Source organism: Arabidopsis thaliana, chromosome 5 (genome assembly GCF_000001735.4).
Source record: "Arabidopsis thaliana chromosome 5, partial sequence".
NCBI lineage: Eukaryota > Viridiplantae > Streptophyta > Magnoliopsida > Brassicales > Brassicaceae > Arabidopsis > Arabidopsis thaliana.
In genome coordinates, this window is record NC_003076.8 from 9,559,907 (window position 1) to 9,577,068 (window position 17,162).

Consider the following 17,162-nt stretch of genomic DNA (forward strand, 5'->3'; position numbering starts at 1 on the left):
ATAAGTTAAACCTCAACCATACAAGCTCTATTTTCATGTTATTTTTTTTTGTCATCATATGTAAAATTCGAATAACAAAACCTTCGATTTTTTTTCTAAAGTTCTTTTAAACAATTTTATATTCTCTTGAATGAGAGTTTGCAAAAACATAGCAAAATCTTTTCTAATCTGATATGAGAAAAACGTAAACCATAATAAAGAGGATTCATGAGAGATCATTATTAGTAGCGGCAAAATATGATGTCGCCAATATTGTAACATCAATAGCAACAATAGAGAAAATACATTTTTATTTCTTTCAAAATCTCATATTCTTGGTATCAAAATTTTCTTACTTTTTTTCTTTTCTTTGATTTATTATCCCCTAAATTTTCTCAACAAATCTTTTATTTATTCTTCTCTCTCTTTCGTGATCTCTATCTCTTTGTCTTTCTTCATCTTTTTCGTTCACCTCTCTAAACTATCTCAATGCTTCTTTGATTCCATTGTCGGTTTCCTTGTACTCGTCAATTTCATGTTTTTTTTTCTATCAATACATGTGAAGTTTGAATAACAAAATCTTCGAAGATATTTGTCAAATTCTTCTACATCATTTAATAATTGTCTTGAATGCAAAACATATCAAAATCTTTTCTAGTCTGATAAACAATAATAAAAGAGATTCATTAGAGATCATTATTATCATCTGCAAAATATGATGTCGCCAATATTGCAACATCAATAACCAAAATTATGATTGTTGTTCGCATGACGATATGATTCAATACAACGATGCAAAAATTGTTAGTGTCGTTGGACTTAGTCATTAGACTGAGTCTTAGTAGTGGGAATAAGATGCTTGATTGTAGGAGTAATTGAGTTGTTGTTTGTTTCATCGTGTCAAAGTCCTCCGAGAAAGTAGGAGGCAGTTGTATTTGAGTTTTGGCTATTTAACGCCTCACAAATAATGAGAAAAGCAGAGTTGCAGTCTCACCATTCAGTTCTATATTCTCTGTTATTAACAAAAATCTCATCTTTTGTATCAATTTTTTTTTAATATTTTATTTTCTATGTTATCTCCAACCCTTCGAATCAAACAATGTCAATCCCTCCGCCTCCGCCCCTTTTTGGAACTTAATGCATCATTTTTATCATATGATATAAGTTTGTTGATGTATACCTGAAAAGTAATATCTTTTAAAGATTTAGGAAAATTGCTAATTTCGCATGTTTGGTTTATCATATGAATTCTTTTGTTTCCGGTGTAATCCGGATTATATATATTCTCATCTTTGAGATCAATAAATTTCGATTCACAGTAGGATCCTTCTATCGGTTTCATCCGGTTCTCCTCTCGCTTTAGCGGAATTCGATCTTACTCCATTTTCGTTCTCACCGGCTTTTCTTCAAAGATTTCTCTGTTTTCTCCAACTGATCGAGGAGTAATATCTTCATCGCTTCCTTTGCTCTAGACGCAAGAGCAACTTGGATTCAGATCTACATCAAGATGGGTATAGACGGTGGTGGAGCTTCCCCGGATTTGGTTTTTGACAGAAATTTTTTGAAGCTATGATGATCTCTCAATCCGGTAGATTCGATGCTTTTTTGGGTTGGATTCGAGATCGGACAGAAGGCAGGCCGATACACATCGATCCAGGATTGATTAGCGGCGGCTAATTGAAGATTTGGCGATGTCCGGCGAGCTCTTGACGGCGGTGCTACAATCCTCGACACGTAGTTAGGCGGAGACACGTCCTATACACGTGTTGTTATTTTGTTAATCATAATTTGTGTTTAATTATGGTTTAAATGGGCCGTTTTTATTTTCGTTGTATCCACTAGACTAACCTTCTGTACTACCTTTTGGGCTTTACTTAATGAAAATTTGGTCGACAAAAAAAAAAAAAAAAAAAAGCATATTTAGTTGGGCTAACACGTGATCAGCGAATCAGCCCTACAATAGCCCAAATATGTACCCAGTCATTAGATTAATGATCTCTCAAAACGGTGTCGTTTCAAACTGGACCACCTTATAAATACGGAAGAATTTCTATTCTGCCATGATTCGAAAAAAAAAATTCTATTCTGCCACCCAAAAAAAAAGAATTTCTTTTTGATTTATTTTTAAATACCAAAACAGAGAGAGATTACCAAATAACCTTATGTTTTCAGATTATTTACATAACCCAACCGCAGATCCACGGGTTGAACCGGATCCAACCCATTCTAAATGGATTTTCCCCAAAATTAAAATTTTTTAACCTAAGTAAAAAAATTGATTTCTCACTTCCGTCGTCGACTCCGCTCCCTCCGCACCAAACGCGTTCCGTCTCCAGCGATTTCAAAATCCTAACATCGTCTTTTTCTTTTCTCCGGCGACTCCACACTCCACAACGAGCCCCTCTCTTTCTCATTTCCGAGTAATTCACCGCCGTTACCTGGATCCCGTTACCTAACCGAACGTCGCGACTCCACACAACCGTTTTAGTTCCGCCGTCAAAACCGAACGTCGCGACTCCACACATCCGTTACAGTTCCGTTGCAGTTCCGTCGTCGTTCCAAACCGCCGGCGTTCCAAATTGTAAGTGTAGATTGGAACGGTTTTTGATTTTTGATTTGGTTCGGTTTTTGATTTGAAACATTAGAATTGGTTTTCGTTGGGTTGATTTGAACGGTTTCCTTGATTGTTGAGTGTTTTTGCAAGGTAATCATGGGTCGTGTAAGGTTAGTCACTCCTAGTTCGAGTGAAAGTGAAGACAGGAGGGTCACGATCATCCGTGAAGCGGATATGAACCGTGAAGAAGTTGCAGCCGAGGAAAACAAATTTGAAGACGAAAACTGTGAACAAGAGCCTCCGGAAAACCTTAACGAACCGGAAGAAGAAAAGATTTCTGAGGTATATACAAATTTATGAAAATTTTGTGTGAATATTGATGTAGTGTTTAGGGACAACTAGAAAACAATGAGTACAAGTTAATAGTATAGGTCTGTGAAATTGGTGCATGGATATACGTGATTAATCATACATTGGGTTGCATTAGAAAATTGAATTCTGAGAAAAGTTGATAATGTTGTTCTGAGATAACTAGTACAAGTAGTACAGCGAAATATTAATTTTATGGTTGTGTATGAATTTTCAGGAAATTGATGATGATGAACCAATGCCATCTCACGGGATGGAAGAAAACCCTCAAGAAGAGGAAAAATAAAGGGAAGAAGAAGAAGAATCTGAGGTAAATGGTTATTTCTGTAAATTGTGTTTGAATATTGAAAGTATTGTGTAGGGACAACTAGAAAACAATGAGTACAACTTAATAGTATTGGTTTGTTTGATTGGTGCATGCATGGATTTATACGTGATCAATCATACATTGATTTGCATTAGAAAATTGGATTCTGAGAAAAGTTTATAATGTTGGTATGAGATAACGAAAAATATTAATTTTATGGTTGTGTATGAATTTTCAGGAAATTGATGATGATGAACCAATGTCATCTCATGGGATGGAAGAAAACCCTCAAGAAGAGGAAAAAGAAAGGGAAGAAGAAAACCCTGAGGTAACATTAATTTCTGAAGATTTTGTTTGAATATCCATTGAAAGTAGTGTATAGGGACAACTAGAAAACACTTAGGACAACTTAATAGTATAGTTTCAACTTATGTGATTGGTGCATGGATTTATACGTTAACGTGATCATACATTGGTTTGTTTGATTGGTGCATTAATTTAATTGTATGATTGGTGCATGAATTTAATACGTATAGTTTCAATTCTGAGAAAGTTGATAATGTTGTTATGAGATAACTAGTACAAGTAGTACAGCAGAATATTAATTGTATGTTTGTGTATGAAATTTCAGGAACTTGATGATGAAGAACAACCTATGCAGCCAGAGAGGATGTTCTTTAGTCCAAGCGAATACGTGAAGACGTGTAAGATAGGGACGAGATGCACTGTGCAGCAGATAGTGAAGTATTTGGAGGAGTTTAAAGAAGATTTGCCATGGTTCAAGGCGCATCCACAGTTTAGGCATGTATTCCACATGCCTGAGGAGAAAAACCACATGACCCAAGGCTTGTGGATGCTTTTGCTTCGCACAGCACAGACAGAGATGGATAGGGAGTGCTGGTTTGTGGTTAATGGAGTGCCTATTAGGTACTCCATTAAAGAGCATGCGTTGTTATGTGGTTTCGATTGTCATGATTACCCGGAGGAGTTGCAGCCGAGTATGAAGATCGTGGATGCAGATTTGAAGTTTGCCAAAAAGATCTTTAAGAAGGTATCTGGGATTAAGATCGTTGATGTTGAGAAAAAGTTGGATGAATTGAAGAAATGTGGAGAAAAGAAGAAGACGGATAGGAAGAAGTTGGCTATCTTGCTTTTTTTGTGCAAGGTGATCGCGGCCAAGTCAAAGGCTGATGGAAACATTGACAAATTCTTTCTGAAGATTGTTGATGATGTGCGTGCATGTGAGACATTTCCATGGGGTCGTTTCACATTTGATGGATGTATGGAAGGTATCAAGTCGGTAATGAAATCGATGAAAGGGAAAGCAAAATTGCAGACTTGTTTCTCCGGATTTATTCTTCCATTAGAGGTAACAATTTAGAGTAATATCCATTATAAGATGCATTAGTAGACTTAAAAAATAATACTAATGTGACTTTTACTTTGAATGTGTAGATTTTGCCTTTTGAGGCTATTCCACATTTGGGACAAAAGTTTAGAGACCCTGTAAGGTTCGAGAATGAGTGTCCGAGAATGTGTAAGGCCAAATTCTCTAGTAGTCTCATGAAAGGGTTCTCGTTGGAAGAGATAAACGAGGAGCTTGGAAGTGTAAAGGTACGAGTTGTCCCAGTTATCTCTAGAGTTGTCCCAGTTATCTATGAGCTAGAATATGATTATTTTTGATGTGTGAATTTGTATAGGTTATCTCTAGCGTTTTGGAACCGGATTACGAGGAGAAAGATTTGTTGAGGCGGATTGTAGATGGTGATCATGTTGATGATGGGATAGGGTTTGTTGATCCGGTTGTCGATAGCTGGAGAAACCGTTTGATCAAAGAGAGGAAGAGAATCTTCTGGAAGGATATGTTTGAAGCGGATGTCCGGGCCCGAAGCGGCGGCGAGCAAATGGAGGAAGAGAATGTTCAGAGACATGTTCCGGATGTTCCGGGCAGCAGTAGCTCTTGCTCTTTGAAGGAAGCTATTGATGAAGGCTTTAAGAGAGTGATGGCGATGTTGGCGAAACACAATGAAAGGCTTGTGACCATTGAAAGGAGACAAGCCGGTGAGAGTGTGCCTCCATTTGAGAAGAAGGTCCATTCCGATGTGAATAAGGAGAAGGAAGATGGTGGTAAGAATGAGCCCGAGGCTGTTGAGACCGATGGTGTTGAGACCGATGGTGTTGAGACCGGTGGTGTGGAGACCCATGATGTTGAGACCGATGGTGTTGAGCCTGAGGGTTTTGTGCCCGAGTTTGTTGAACTTGAGGGTTTTGTGCCCGAGTTTGTTGAGCCCGATGATGTTGAGACCGATGGTGTTGAGCCTGAGGGTTTTGTGCCCGAGTTTGTTGAACCTGAGGGTTTTGTGCCCGAGTTTGTTGAGCCCGATGATCCGAGTTCTGCCATGGTTCTTTATGTTCCGCATGTTCCAATCGGTATGGTTTGTTTTGTCAATCTTTGATCTTTTTAATATATGATGTTTGTTGGTTATGAATGGTTGTCTTTTCTTTTGAAGGTGATGTTCAAGTTGAAAGGGAAGAAGGAAACGAAGAAGAAAGGGAGGAAGGGAAAGGGAAAGTGCAACGACAAGAAGAATGCGAAGAAGAAAAGAGACGAGGATCCTGAGGACGAGGATGAAGGTGTCAAAAAGAAGCGTAAGATAAATCCATCGAGATTCCAAAAGCCACCTTATACCGCGGAGAGAAGGAGAGGGATGAGAAAAATGTCTTGAAGACTTGTGTTTTTGTGGGAACGATTTACTTATGTATTTAGGATGGTTGATCTTGTTTTTATGGTATTTATGGCATTTAGGATGATGTTCAAAACAAAAGGTACACGTAGTTTATAGTTAGGTACAACTCAATTCTAAAAGAGGTACAACTAACAAATCAAAACAATGACAAATGAGGTCAAAACAAGTACAAATGAGTTCAAAACAAGTACAAGTGAGTTCAAAAAAGAGGTACAAGTAGTTTCTAGAGAGGTACAACTCACTTCCGAAAGAGCGAGCTTAAACCTCGCATCTTATACTTTAACTCCTCGTGTATTTTACACAGCTTCAGTTTCAGCTTTCTAGCTTCAGTTTTAGCTCGTCAGTCAGACAGCCTCAGCTTCAGCTCGTCAATCAGACAGCTTCAGTTTCAGCTCGCCAGCCTCAGTTTCAGCTCGTCAATCAGACAGCTTCAGTTTTAGCTGGTCAGTCAGACAGCCTCAGTTTCAGCTCGTCAATCAGACAGCTTCAGTTTCAGCATCAGTTTCATCTCGTCTTTCAGACACCTTCAGTTTTAAGCTCGTCGATCTGACAGCTTCAGTCTCAACTCGTATTTCAGACCATTAGTTTCAGCTCGTCAAAACAAGTACAAATGAGTTCAAAAAAGAGGTACAAGTAGTTTATAGAGAGGTACAACTCACTTCCGAAAGAGCGAGCTTAAACCTCGCATCTTATACTTTAACTCGTGTATTTTAGTTTCAGCTTCAGTTTCAGCTCGCCAGCCTCAGTTTCAGGTACAACTCACTTCCGAAAGAGGTACAAATTACTTCAAAACAAGTTAAAAAGGTGCAAATGACTCTAGAAATCTTAGGAATTCAACATAGTTTCAAACTTTAACATACTTGTTGCAACATAGGAATTCACAATGTCAATTAAATCATTTTACTTCTTTCCAAGTGCATCCATAAGCCTTGCGATCTCTGCATCTTTCTTGTCCAAGCGGTGTTTGAGGTCCTCAATTTCAGCATGGATTTGGTTAATCTGGAGACGATTACTATCACCTCCAAATTTGAATGCGTTTTGAATCAATTCCCTGTGCTCGCCAAATCGTTTGTCGATGCAAAAGCACTGCTCGTGAACTGCAAGATCCCAACCCTTGTCTACGTGATAATTATCATCTTGACCACTCATCGGACATTTGAGAAATGTCTTCTTTTGATCGCCAATAAGACGCTCTACAAGCTCAAGCTGTTTACCACAAAAACAGATTTGGGGAACACCAAAATCACCATCGTACTTGGAAGGATCATCGGATCGTTCCTCTGATGAAGAAGGTGACGAATAACTAAGCGGCATTATTTGCTACATAGCCAAACACATGAAAATCAAAAGGGGAAAAATCAAAACCCTAATTTATTTTCTATCAAATCCGAAACTTACCAATGAACTTGGACAAGGCGGCTGATGCGGAAGATTCGGCGTCGGCGGAGGTTCGTCGTGTGGTTCGTCGGCGGAGGTTCGTTGTGTTGTTCGTCGGCGGAGGTCGTCGTCAGAGAAGAGAGAAGGAGAGAAGAAAACTTTTCGAGAGAAGAAAGGAGAGAGAGAGAGAGAGAAATAAAGAGAGAGAGAGAAAAAAGTTTGTACTTAATGAGATGAGAAAGATTTTTTTGAATTGAAATTGAAACACATAGTGTGAACACATAGTGTGAACGCATAGTGTGAACACACAATAGTTATTATGGTTATAAAAGTGGAATGCGGGCCCAGACAAAATACTGCGCATTAGCCATAGTTGTGCCATAAGTTATTCAGTTGTCCCGTACTCAATTTATTTGTACTTTGTGGAAGTTTTAGTATTTAGAGTTGGACTTCATTAAGAGAATTAACTTTTAGTTGGACAGATGATATAATATGTTTAATAATAAGATATCATGATTTAGTTATATAAGTTTCCAAATATATGCGTTTTGCCATGTTTATATCAAGATGGTCCAACATGATACAATGCATACCATATAATGTAAGAAGTGTTTTCTGAATTGATGATAGTACAAGTACACGGTACAGACATAACAACACAACACAAAATACACATTTAATTATGAAGCGGACTCCTCGGGCTGCAACCACGCGTTGTTATTAATCCCAGGCTGAAACTTGTTGTTAGTCCTCTTTCGACGACGTTCCCCTGTTGATGGAAACCGGGTTTCTTGATTTCTCCCCGGTTTAGTTGTGGTATCCGGCGGTAAGAATATCAATTGTCTTATCTCATCAGGAATAATCCAAACTGATGAATGCGGGACTGGATAAATGGTTCTATGGTATGCCAATATCCACGTATTCATATGGTAATAATGCGAAGTTAGGTCTTCCATTTCGAGACCATCTAATATCCATTCGGTCCCCACAAAGTTTCGGGCAGCGGCAATCGCATGTACACACGGGTACTTGTCAACATCAAAACGTCGGCAAGAACAAGTTTTCCTTAGCAAGTCAACATAATAAGAAATACCACCTTCACCAATGACGCTGTATTGACGTTCGAAGCTGTTAAGCTCGGTCACCGGCATCGTTTTCGCAATTGGGCATAAGGAGTGTATTTCGTTCTCCACAACCGGCACAAGACCCCTTGTTTTAGAATATTTAACAGACTCCTTCCTATGTTTGTTAAACCATTCTGAAATTTTCTCAATTATCGCATCAAGCAAAGGTAAAAGGAAGTATTTCCTTGCACGCTCAAACGTACTGTTCAATGATTCACACGCATTGCTCGTGTCTATGTTATACCTATCCCCTTCAAAATAGCACATAGCCCAATTTTCCACAGGAGCCCATCGATCCAAATACGGACCGACATTAGGAAATCTTCTCCTAAATCGAGCATACTCTCTCGTGAACTCAAACTGAGTATAAACATGTGCGCATGCAATGAAGTTAGCCGCCGCTTCTTCCTTCTCAGTTTTCACTCGTACTTTAACGTTTTGAGACAAATGCCAAACACAATGGCCATGTCTCGCGTTTGGAAACACTTGCATAATTGATTTGATGATGCTCTGATGTCTATCACTCACAAAAACCAAACCTGGTACATCTGGTATAACTGTTTTCAGCTTGTTAAAGAACCACGACCAACTAGCATCGTTCTCCCTATCAATTACAGCAGACGCAATGATATAATTGTGATGATTAGGATCTTGGGCTGTTGCGAAAACTAGCATACCGCCGTATACGGTCTTAAGAAAAGTGGCATCCACAATAACAACTTTCCTCATAACTTTGAACCCTTCAATGCAAGCACCCAAAGCAACGAATAAGTACTTGAACTTTTGTTGTGCATCCACTTCCACATATGATATTGTCCCGGGATTCACCTCCTTTAATACGTGCAGATAAGAGTACAAGTCGGTGTAGCTTTTTTCAGGACTACCACGCACATCACTAACGTGTTATCTTTTCCCTCTCCATGCGGTAGCATACGAGCAATGCAAACCCATTCTTCCCCGAGCAATACTCATTATGCTTTTAGGTGGTGGAGTTTGAAACTCACCTCGATAATCCTCATACAAAATAGACGCGATTAATCGTGGTGTGCCGGTATGTTTACAATTGCCTGAGTTCTTATCAGACCGCTTGCATGTGTGCATCTTCCTGTGAACTCTAACACTAAAACAATCTGAACTCTTTACTTTTGCACATCGTAAATACCATCGACAACCTGTTGTTTTAGATTGCCGACATCGTAACATGAGTCGCTGTGGATCTGACGCTATAGTTGTAGTCGCAAAACAATACTTATTTGCAGCTCTGTTAACCAAATCTTGCACGGCCTCCTTAGAAACAAATTCTTGATGCAATTCAATCTCCGTTCCATCTTCCCATTCCGTAACACTCTGACTTTTCTCACTACTCTGACTTCCTTCACCAACACATGGAAGCTCATAATACTCAATTCTACCATCAACACCATTATCTTCAGCAACATCCATCCGGCTATCCACATGCTCCCTATCTTCAATAACTACATTCTCCATAGCCTCTTCAAAAACCCGGCTATCCGCATTCTCAATAGCCTCTTCTACACTATTAGCCTCTTCAATAATCGGTTCAGCATTAACACAATTACCTCCTGCATCTTCTCCTCTAAAAATTGTCACTACTCCACCATTCTCCACATCAAATGCATTCAACTCCTCATAATTAATACCAACTGAACTTCTTCTCTCTACCCTTGAATTTTGTTCCACCCTCTCAGATTCTTTATTTACTACCTCCACGTTCAAAGCTGGTCTAATTCCCTTAGCATTCACTACCGTTAGATAACCTAAAAAGTCATCATCATCTACAATAGATGTCTCTCTCTGAGATGTGCATAGAATATAACTCAATTTCACCTTCCTTGAGGTTTCATCTATTCCAATCTTCTTGCATATCTTTTCTACTAACATAGAGTATGTTACCTTTGACGTCCTCAACAATACACCGCTTAAAGAATTGTTTGAAATCCACTCATGCTATTCTGAATAATACCCATTGTCAAATTGTATGAATGTGTGCTTGTTCTTCATCGTCTCCTGTAATTACAAATAAATTATAAAAACATAATTACGTAATCATTCAGATGTAGACATAATTGTACCTATATTATAACTCACTAATACCATTTGTACCACCTGTCATATTGTATCTCAATAAAACACTTGTACCGCTTATACTATTATATCTCAGTTTTACCATTTGTCCCAGTTCGTCAATTCTGGGTTTCACAAATCGTAAATTTCGATTGAATACTCACTAAATTCTCTGATTCAAAACGATAAAACAGCCCAGAATGAACAATACAACAATTTTATGTTATGAACAACTAACTCCAACAAGAAATTCACATTAATCTACAAATCAAAACGAGATCGGATTTACTTTTGCCGTTGAAGAGGAAGCTCACTTTGGGAGCAGATTATCGGCTTGGAAGCTACGACGATATCGGAAGCTAACTCGCCGGTGAAATTAGAGCTCAAATCGCCGGCGAAATCGGAGCTCAAGTCGCCGGCGACGAAGTCGGAAAAAATCACGTCCGAAGTCGTCGGAGAGAATCGCGGGAGCAACGACCGTTTTTCTATTTTTTTTTTTACTAAATGATTTACTCTTTATTTTGAATTCTCCCTCAGTTATTCATTAAGATGTAATTACGCATGGTCGAGTGGTACTCAGAATAAATGGATGGTACTTAGAATAGATTTTCCAAAATGATGGCAGAATAGAACGTGGCTCTATAAATACATAAATCCCAGCAGTGTTTGCCATCAGCTACAAAATAGTAATTCACGCTCCTTGAACAATCCGCCATCTCTCTCGATCAGATCGATAATGGCGACAAGTTTCTGCTCCTCCATCTCCATGCAAGCTCCTTTCTCGGTACATCTCTCTCTTCTCCTCCTTTTTGCTAACGATACATTAATTTGCTCGTTAATATCGATTTATCATTTGCCTCGATAACCATATTTTGATACTATCAATAAAGAGTTCATAACATCTTGATTTTTATGATCATACATTTGCAACACAAATCCCTTAGCTATGGTTGTAGAAAAACTATCCTCATTGCTTTCTTTGTCGTTGTTAATGCATGGTGAAAACAGGCTACAACAACAAGGTTCTGTCTCAACAAACAGGCTACGATTTTCAACAATGAAAAGACTAATAATCTCTCCTTCAGCCTACGACGTTTGATGCCTGCTCGTCTCGCAGTTTCTTGTGCAGTATGTTGATTTAACTCTATATTTCTTCGACTTTCTTGAGGCTGTTTGAATATATTTGGTAATGTGGTATATATGTGGTTTAAGGTCAAGCAAGAGACAGTAGAGAAAGTGTCTGAGATTGTCAAGAAGCAATTGTCGCTCACCGATGATCAAAAAGTCACTGCCGGAACTAAATTTACCGAGCTTGGAGCTGATTCTCTCGACACGGTAAATATCATCTCATTGTATTGTATCTCAGAGCTCATTGGACATCATCATCAACAAATTCTGCTTTCTTTTTGCAGGTTGAGATAGTGATGGGTTTGGAGGAAGAGTTCGGGATAACAATGGCGGAAGAGAGAGCAAAGGAGATTGCAACAGTCCAACAGGCTGCTGAACTCATTGAAGAACTCGTCCAAGAGAAGACTGCTTAGTTAAGGAAACAACCAAAGGCTTTTGTCTTTTGTTATTGCCGTTTGCTCAATTGTGTCATGCTTTGTTGTATGTCTTAATTTGCCCTAGTGGTTTATTATGTCAATCTTTAGACTACTACAAAACTTTCTTTTAGATTATCAGCTTAAGGAACAAAGAGATTCACAAGACATTTTGGATTTATAAAAGAGAAAGAAACATGAGGAAAAAGTACAGACATACAAAAGACTAGACCCTAAAATGTAACCCGCCAAAGCCGGAAAAAGCAGCCATGACTTCTAGGAGATCCTACCCAACGTGTATTTACAGATTGAGAAAATGAGGAAGATGTTTGTTACCCTAGTCCTATTCCCAATCAGAGTCGAAAAATCCAGCATCCTTCATCTCTGAGTAGTATACATTCTCCAAGTTCAAATCTTCTTCCTGCAGCAAACCCATTTGCATTTTAGAGAGAGTGAGAGAGTCAGTGAGAGAAGATGAATGATGATGATTACCTGGAAAAAGTCTGCGAGGAACGTTATGTAAAGAAGAGGAAGGTATAATGCGTGGTAGCAAACACTCATGATCCCATATAACCTGCAAGTATTTTGAGTTAAAAGGCAGATACAAGCTGAACATAAGACAATATTCTCTGTTGGGATGGTTTCAGATAAGAGTTACCAGAAACCAAAATGCGCGTTGTTTGCGGTAAACGCAGATGCAACTAGGTAAAGGCTGTATAAGGCGAACATGATGATTATGTAGTTGTAGAATGCAGGCCTTGCTGTTAGAAACAAGAAGACATGAATGATGATAAATAGAAAGAAACCAGTGGAGGCTATTATGGGAAGATAGAAGCGTCTGATCAACTTACCAGGCAATTTTTCTCTCCACCTAGAGTTGTACATCAAGAACACCATCCCATAAACGCCAGTGAGTAGAAGCTTATGAATGATCCATAAGCCCCATTTGAACGTTTTTCCATTTTCATTGTTGTCAATAAACAATGGCACTCCAAATCCAAAGAGAAAAATTGCCTGAATGAAGGTAAAACCCGTAAGGACTACAGAAATGGTAAGGCCTAATTCATATCAGAAAGTTTGGCAAAAGCAAAAGGAAGATCCTAAACTTGTCATTTCACCATATCTAAGATTTGTTCAGAAATGAGAAGGTATAAGAGTAGACAAAGTAGAGATACCTTGAGAAGCAAATCAAGAGCAACAATAAAACCCGAGATTAGGAACGTTCTAGTTAATGCTTCTGCACCGCTTGCATAGTTTCCTTGGAAGAGAAAAGCCACCAAGCTTACTTCCAGAAACAACATTCCAGATGTTGTGAACAAAGTTAACAGATTCCAAACAACTTCTTTCCCAGGAGTACATTCCCAACCCTATAATCAAATCCGGAAACATGATAATCAAATCAAAAGCTAACCTAGGAATATGTAAATAGATACAAGGATCACTAGCTCATTTCCATAAACCGTGATTACAATTATGATCTTCCTAACAACCCACATCTTATACCAATACAGTAACATTAAATACTTACTTCTGACCAAATTCAAGTTTCACCAACCTAGAATAGTCTTTAATATGCTCATTCATCAACAAAGTTGTCATCTTTCTGAAACATTCATTCATTACTCAATAACCTATCCAGAAACACTAAATACTATGATTTCATTCCTAACCTTATGACCAAAAAGTTTCTAATTTGAGTTTCACAGAACCTAGAAATAGTCTTAAAATACTCATCATTCAATCAAAGTTTTGATCTTTCTTAAAAAAATCTTTGTAATTCAATCAAAGTTGTGATATTTTATTAACAAACCTGGAGACAGCACCAAGCAAGATTGAGCAAGCTAACAAGCCAAAGACAACCATAATAAGCAATCATGATATAAGATCTCCGATTCGAGAGTTTAGACAGACTCTTCTTCGCTTCGTAAGCTAAGTAAGCGACGAAGAAGAGAGAAGCCGCAACGAGAACCGTGTTATGTAAGAATCCATGGCACTTATCGACCCATCTATATCCATTGGCTGTCGAATTAGGGTTTAGCGGTGAAATCAGAAATGGTGACTCTGCAATTTCGTCGAGAACTCGCATTTCATCAATGGTTACGAATCAGATAACAGAGCTAGAGCAAGGAGGAGCGAAACTGGATTTTGGAAACCTAATAAATTTGGTTTCTGACCAAATCCAAACATTGAGGTTGAAATTAGTAAATATAAGATAGTTTTGGACCTTAATGTAAATTAAACGAAGGACCTCTTCTTCTCAACAGTTTTCCGAGAAACCACTAACTAATTATTGTCTTAAAAAGACCCTCAACCACTTAAATTGAAATTACAGTAGAAACTCTATAAATTAATATTCGATAAATTAATAAATATGATAAATTAATATATTATGTCGGTTCCAATTCGGACCAATGTAAAAATTGACCAAAATCGATAAGATAATAAGATAATAATTTTCTTGAAATCTCTATGTCAAAATATGGTCCAGTAATATCATAAATTAATAATTACTAATCTTAAACATACTTTTAAAAATAATCTAGTATAATATGACTTTCGTTATATTTGTCTTTTCTTAAAATTTGAATCTCTTTGAAGTTCATCTCTAATTTTTTTTATTGCATCAAAAACTCTTGGTGTTGTCTTTTCGATATACATACAAAAGTTATGAAGAGTTCTAGACGCGATAATTGCTTCCTTACGTGTCACTATTTCAGAAAGTTTCACATTATCGTCTTCAAGTTCTTCACCAACATTATAGACAGAAATCATAATTTCTTCTAAAAACTCTGAATTTTTAAGTATGCTTCATTTGCACCTAGATATTCGAGTTGTCTATTGACATTTATTCTATTTTGAAAGAAAATAGTGTTGTATTTTGCTTAAATATTTCTATAAATTGATAAATATTAATTTATCCTATAAAATAATATTTATTAATTTATAGGATAAATTAATATCACTATAAATTAATAAAATTTCATGATCCCAATATTATTCATTTATAGAGTTTCTACTGTAGCTGATATTTGAAATCTCAGATTTATACACATGTTATAGTTGTTAAATTCACTTCATATACTATAGCTGCTAATTATATTTATATTAAAAAAAAACAATGAAATCAAAACTTGGATATACAACAGTGAATAAATATTTTTGTAACATGCTAAATCAAGCCTTGAACAGTAGGGGTCGGATGTTGACTGGTAGCAATTCTGCGGAGTAAACAAGACATTGAGGAGTACGCAACAAGTGACTTGAGATGCAAGTAACATGGAATATGTGATTGCATACTGTTTTGTAAGAAAAAACTCCTCTTCTTTGGGATAACCTTTTTCACAAAGAAAGCACAATTCTCTACCCCGGTAACCATCTACGAGTTTCTTCGTGGTTGGACTTTGGAGCTATTAGCCGTACAAATGTATCTCCAACGGCATCTTTTACATCCAACATAGTGTCTGCGAGTCTTAACACATTCATATGAGCTTCATGATATGTGAGGTAAGAAGATTCATGTAGTAACCATAAATTTAACGAGATAAAGAGTTTTGGTCTTGTGCGATAATGGTGTTTTACATGAATGGATTCAAGGGAAGTTGATGTGTCATCTTCTTATTAAGGTCTATTTAGCTATATGTGGACGAAAGAGATGTCTCGATCAAAATGGTTTCTCTTCGTTGAACATGGATCACATGATTATGCATCTTTGATTGTTGTTTCCTTTTACAAGACATTCTCCTCTTTTTTTTCGTTCTATGTTTTAAGAACCGGCTTATATATTAACGAGTCACAAGACTCACAACTGAGTTGTGCATGTGAACCAAGTGGTAGAAGACTTTTTTTGTTCCAAAAGTAAAAGCAAACAAAATCATCCAATAATTGACTTAAATCTCAAACAGGTCAATTACATCCACGTGATATGTTCTTGGTACTTAAGTTTTCAATGAAAAGGATTTGGCACATCCTGCCAAGCTAACATTTTTTGTCTGTCTTTTTCAATTTTCAGTTTTCATTTTTTCATGTAAAAGATATGTCTCGTGAGTTTTCAGTTTTCATGTAAATGATTTGGCACATTCTCCAAGCAAAATTTTTCATTCCCTTTTCATTTTTCATTTCTTTTTTCATGTGAATGGTGTGTCAAAAAAAATTGCAGTAGTAAAACCATAAACAAGTAATAATTTTTGTAACTGATTTAAATACATAGTATGATATTATGTTATTAAATCAATTTTTAAGATGATATTTGTGAAAAAGAGAAACACGACGTGAATGATTTTTTTTTTTTTTCATGGAGTGAATGATAGTACATTATTTACTACTTAAAAAAAAATGTGATAATAAATAAACTTCTTTACTAATTTGTTATCTGTCATTTTTGCAAATAAATAACCAACATATGTTCATTTACTGCATGTACTCATAATAAAAACTCTTTAGACTAGAAATATTTTGGTGTTGTTGACAAAAATAGAAATATTTCGATGTATTATATGTTTGAGGAAAAAAAAGAGTTGGAATTAGCTAGCAACATATTCCATTGCTTTCTCCTATCCATATCAAATTCAGAGCCAATAAGAATCTCACTTTTTTAACAGCAAGAACCATATGCTTGAACAAGACATACATGTTTATCTATCAAAGCTTAAGGGCTTGAAAACTAATTCATAGTAGAGAAGTCTCATTTTGATCAAAATGTATGCAAAGAATCTCATTTTGATCAAAACTTATAGTACTTTCAACTTGTTAAATATTTGGATCCTTTGGGCAAACATTATTTTTGCTAATAACATCTACTCTCATTTTTTTCTGAGCAATTACTTTTCGTTTCTTAAATCTTCATCACTTCCACAATTTGGCATTTGTGATGATTTAATCACCTCCAGGTCCTCCATTGATTCCAATTTGGCATTTTTGATGTATCGCTATACAATTTTTCATTTTATATAACAAGATGGATCGTTGGTAAAGATTATCCCAAAAAACTAACTTCTATATTTTTTACTTAGATTTTTTGGTTAATTCATAATCTCTTCATATTTTTTATTTATTTATTTTTGTCAAAAATACCATTAAATT

General features: G+C 36.8%; 3 protein-coding genes, 1 non-coding gene and 3 pseudogenes across 7 annotated transcripts; 4 read left to right on the plus strand and 3 right to left on the minus strand.

The window, feature by feature from the left end:
- The first annotated feature begins 424 nt into the window (after positions 1 to 424).
- Positions 425 to 1,867, plus strand: AT5G00480. The gene is made up of 2 exons (NR_144158.1): positions 425 to 633; positions 1,310 to 1,867. It is a non-coding gene; the product is annotated as an uncharacterized misc_RNA (transcript).
- An 822-nt stretch (positions 1,868 to 2,689) lies between these two features.
- Positions 2,690 to 5,935, plus strand: AT5G27160 (annotated as a pseudogene; the record flags this gene model as incomplete). The annotated part of the gene is made up of 6 exons: positions 2,690 to 2,875; positions 3,448 to 3,537; positions 3,841 to 4,578; positions 4,680 to 4,823; positions 4,910 to 5,644; positions 5,720 to 5,935.
- A 165-nt stretch (positions 5,936 to 6,100) lies between these two features.
- On the plus strand, positions 6,101 to 6,506 carry AT5G27170 (uncharacterized protein; the record flags this gene model as incomplete). Its single annotated transcript, NM_122599.1, has 2 exons — positions 6,101 to 6,166; positions 6,261 to 6,506. 2 exons carry the CDS (start codon positions 6,101 to 6,103, stop codon positions 6,504 to 6,506), a joined length of 312 nt encoding a protein of 103 aa, NP_198069.1.
- A 350-nt stretch (positions 6,507 to 6,856) lies between these two features.
- Positions 6,857 to 7,270, minus strand: AT5G27180 (annotated as a pseudogene; the record flags this gene model as incomplete). The annotated part of the gene is made up of 1 exon: positions 6,857 to 7,270.
- Positions 7,271 to 8,013: 743 nt separating this feature from the next.
- On the minus strand, positions 8,014 to 11,258 carry AT5G27190 (annotated as a pseudogene; the record flags this gene model as incomplete). The annotated part of the gene is made up of 1 exon: positions 8,014 to 11,258.
- A 20-nt stretch (positions 11,259 to 11,278) lies between these two features.
- ACP5 (acyl carrier protein 5) lies at positions 11,279 to 12,307 on the plus strand (the record flags this gene model as incomplete). Its single annotated transcript, NM_122602.2, has 4 exons — positions 11,279 to 11,326; positions 11,551 to 11,670; positions 11,755 to 11,877; positions 11,955 to 12,307. The coding sequence occupies 4 exons, from the start codon at positions 11,279 to 11,281 to the stop codon at positions 12,081 to 12,083; spliced, it is 420 nt and encodes a 139-aa protein (NP_198072.1). The 3' UTR covers positions 12,084 to 12,307.
- Cand8 (Protein of unknown function, transmembrane-40) lies at positions 12,160 to 14,229 on the minus strand. The gene is made up of 6 exons (NM_122603.2): positions 13,894 to 14,229; positions 13,259 to 13,450; positions 12,935 to 13,097; positions 12,742 to 12,844; positions 12,576 to 12,657; positions 12,160 to 12,504 (listed from the first exon to the last, which is right to left on the minus strand). Exons 1-6 carry the CDS (start codon positions 14,167 to 14,169, stop codon positions 12,427 to 12,429), a joined length of 894 nt encoding a protein of 297 aa, NP_198073.1. The 5' UTR covers positions 14,170 to 14,229; the 3' UTR covers positions 12,160 to 12,426.
- Between the last annotated feature and the right edge of the window lie 2,933 nt (positions 14,230 to 17,162).

Bases quoted from the DNA above. Each gene is read 5' to 3' on its own strand.
- Cand8 (NM_122603.2), bottom strand. From the start codon at position 14,169: ATGCGAGTTCTCGACGAAATTGCAGAGTCACCATTTCTGATTTCACCG. The intron at 13,451-13,893 runs GTTTGTTAATAA...ATTTGATTATAG, and splicing joins TTGCTTGGTGCTGTCTCCAG to GGTTGGGAATGTACTCCTGG. The intron at 12,505-12,575 runs GTAATCATCATC...GGTTTGCTGCAG, and splicing joins TCCTCGCAGACTTTTTCCAG to GAAGAAGATTTGAACTTGGA.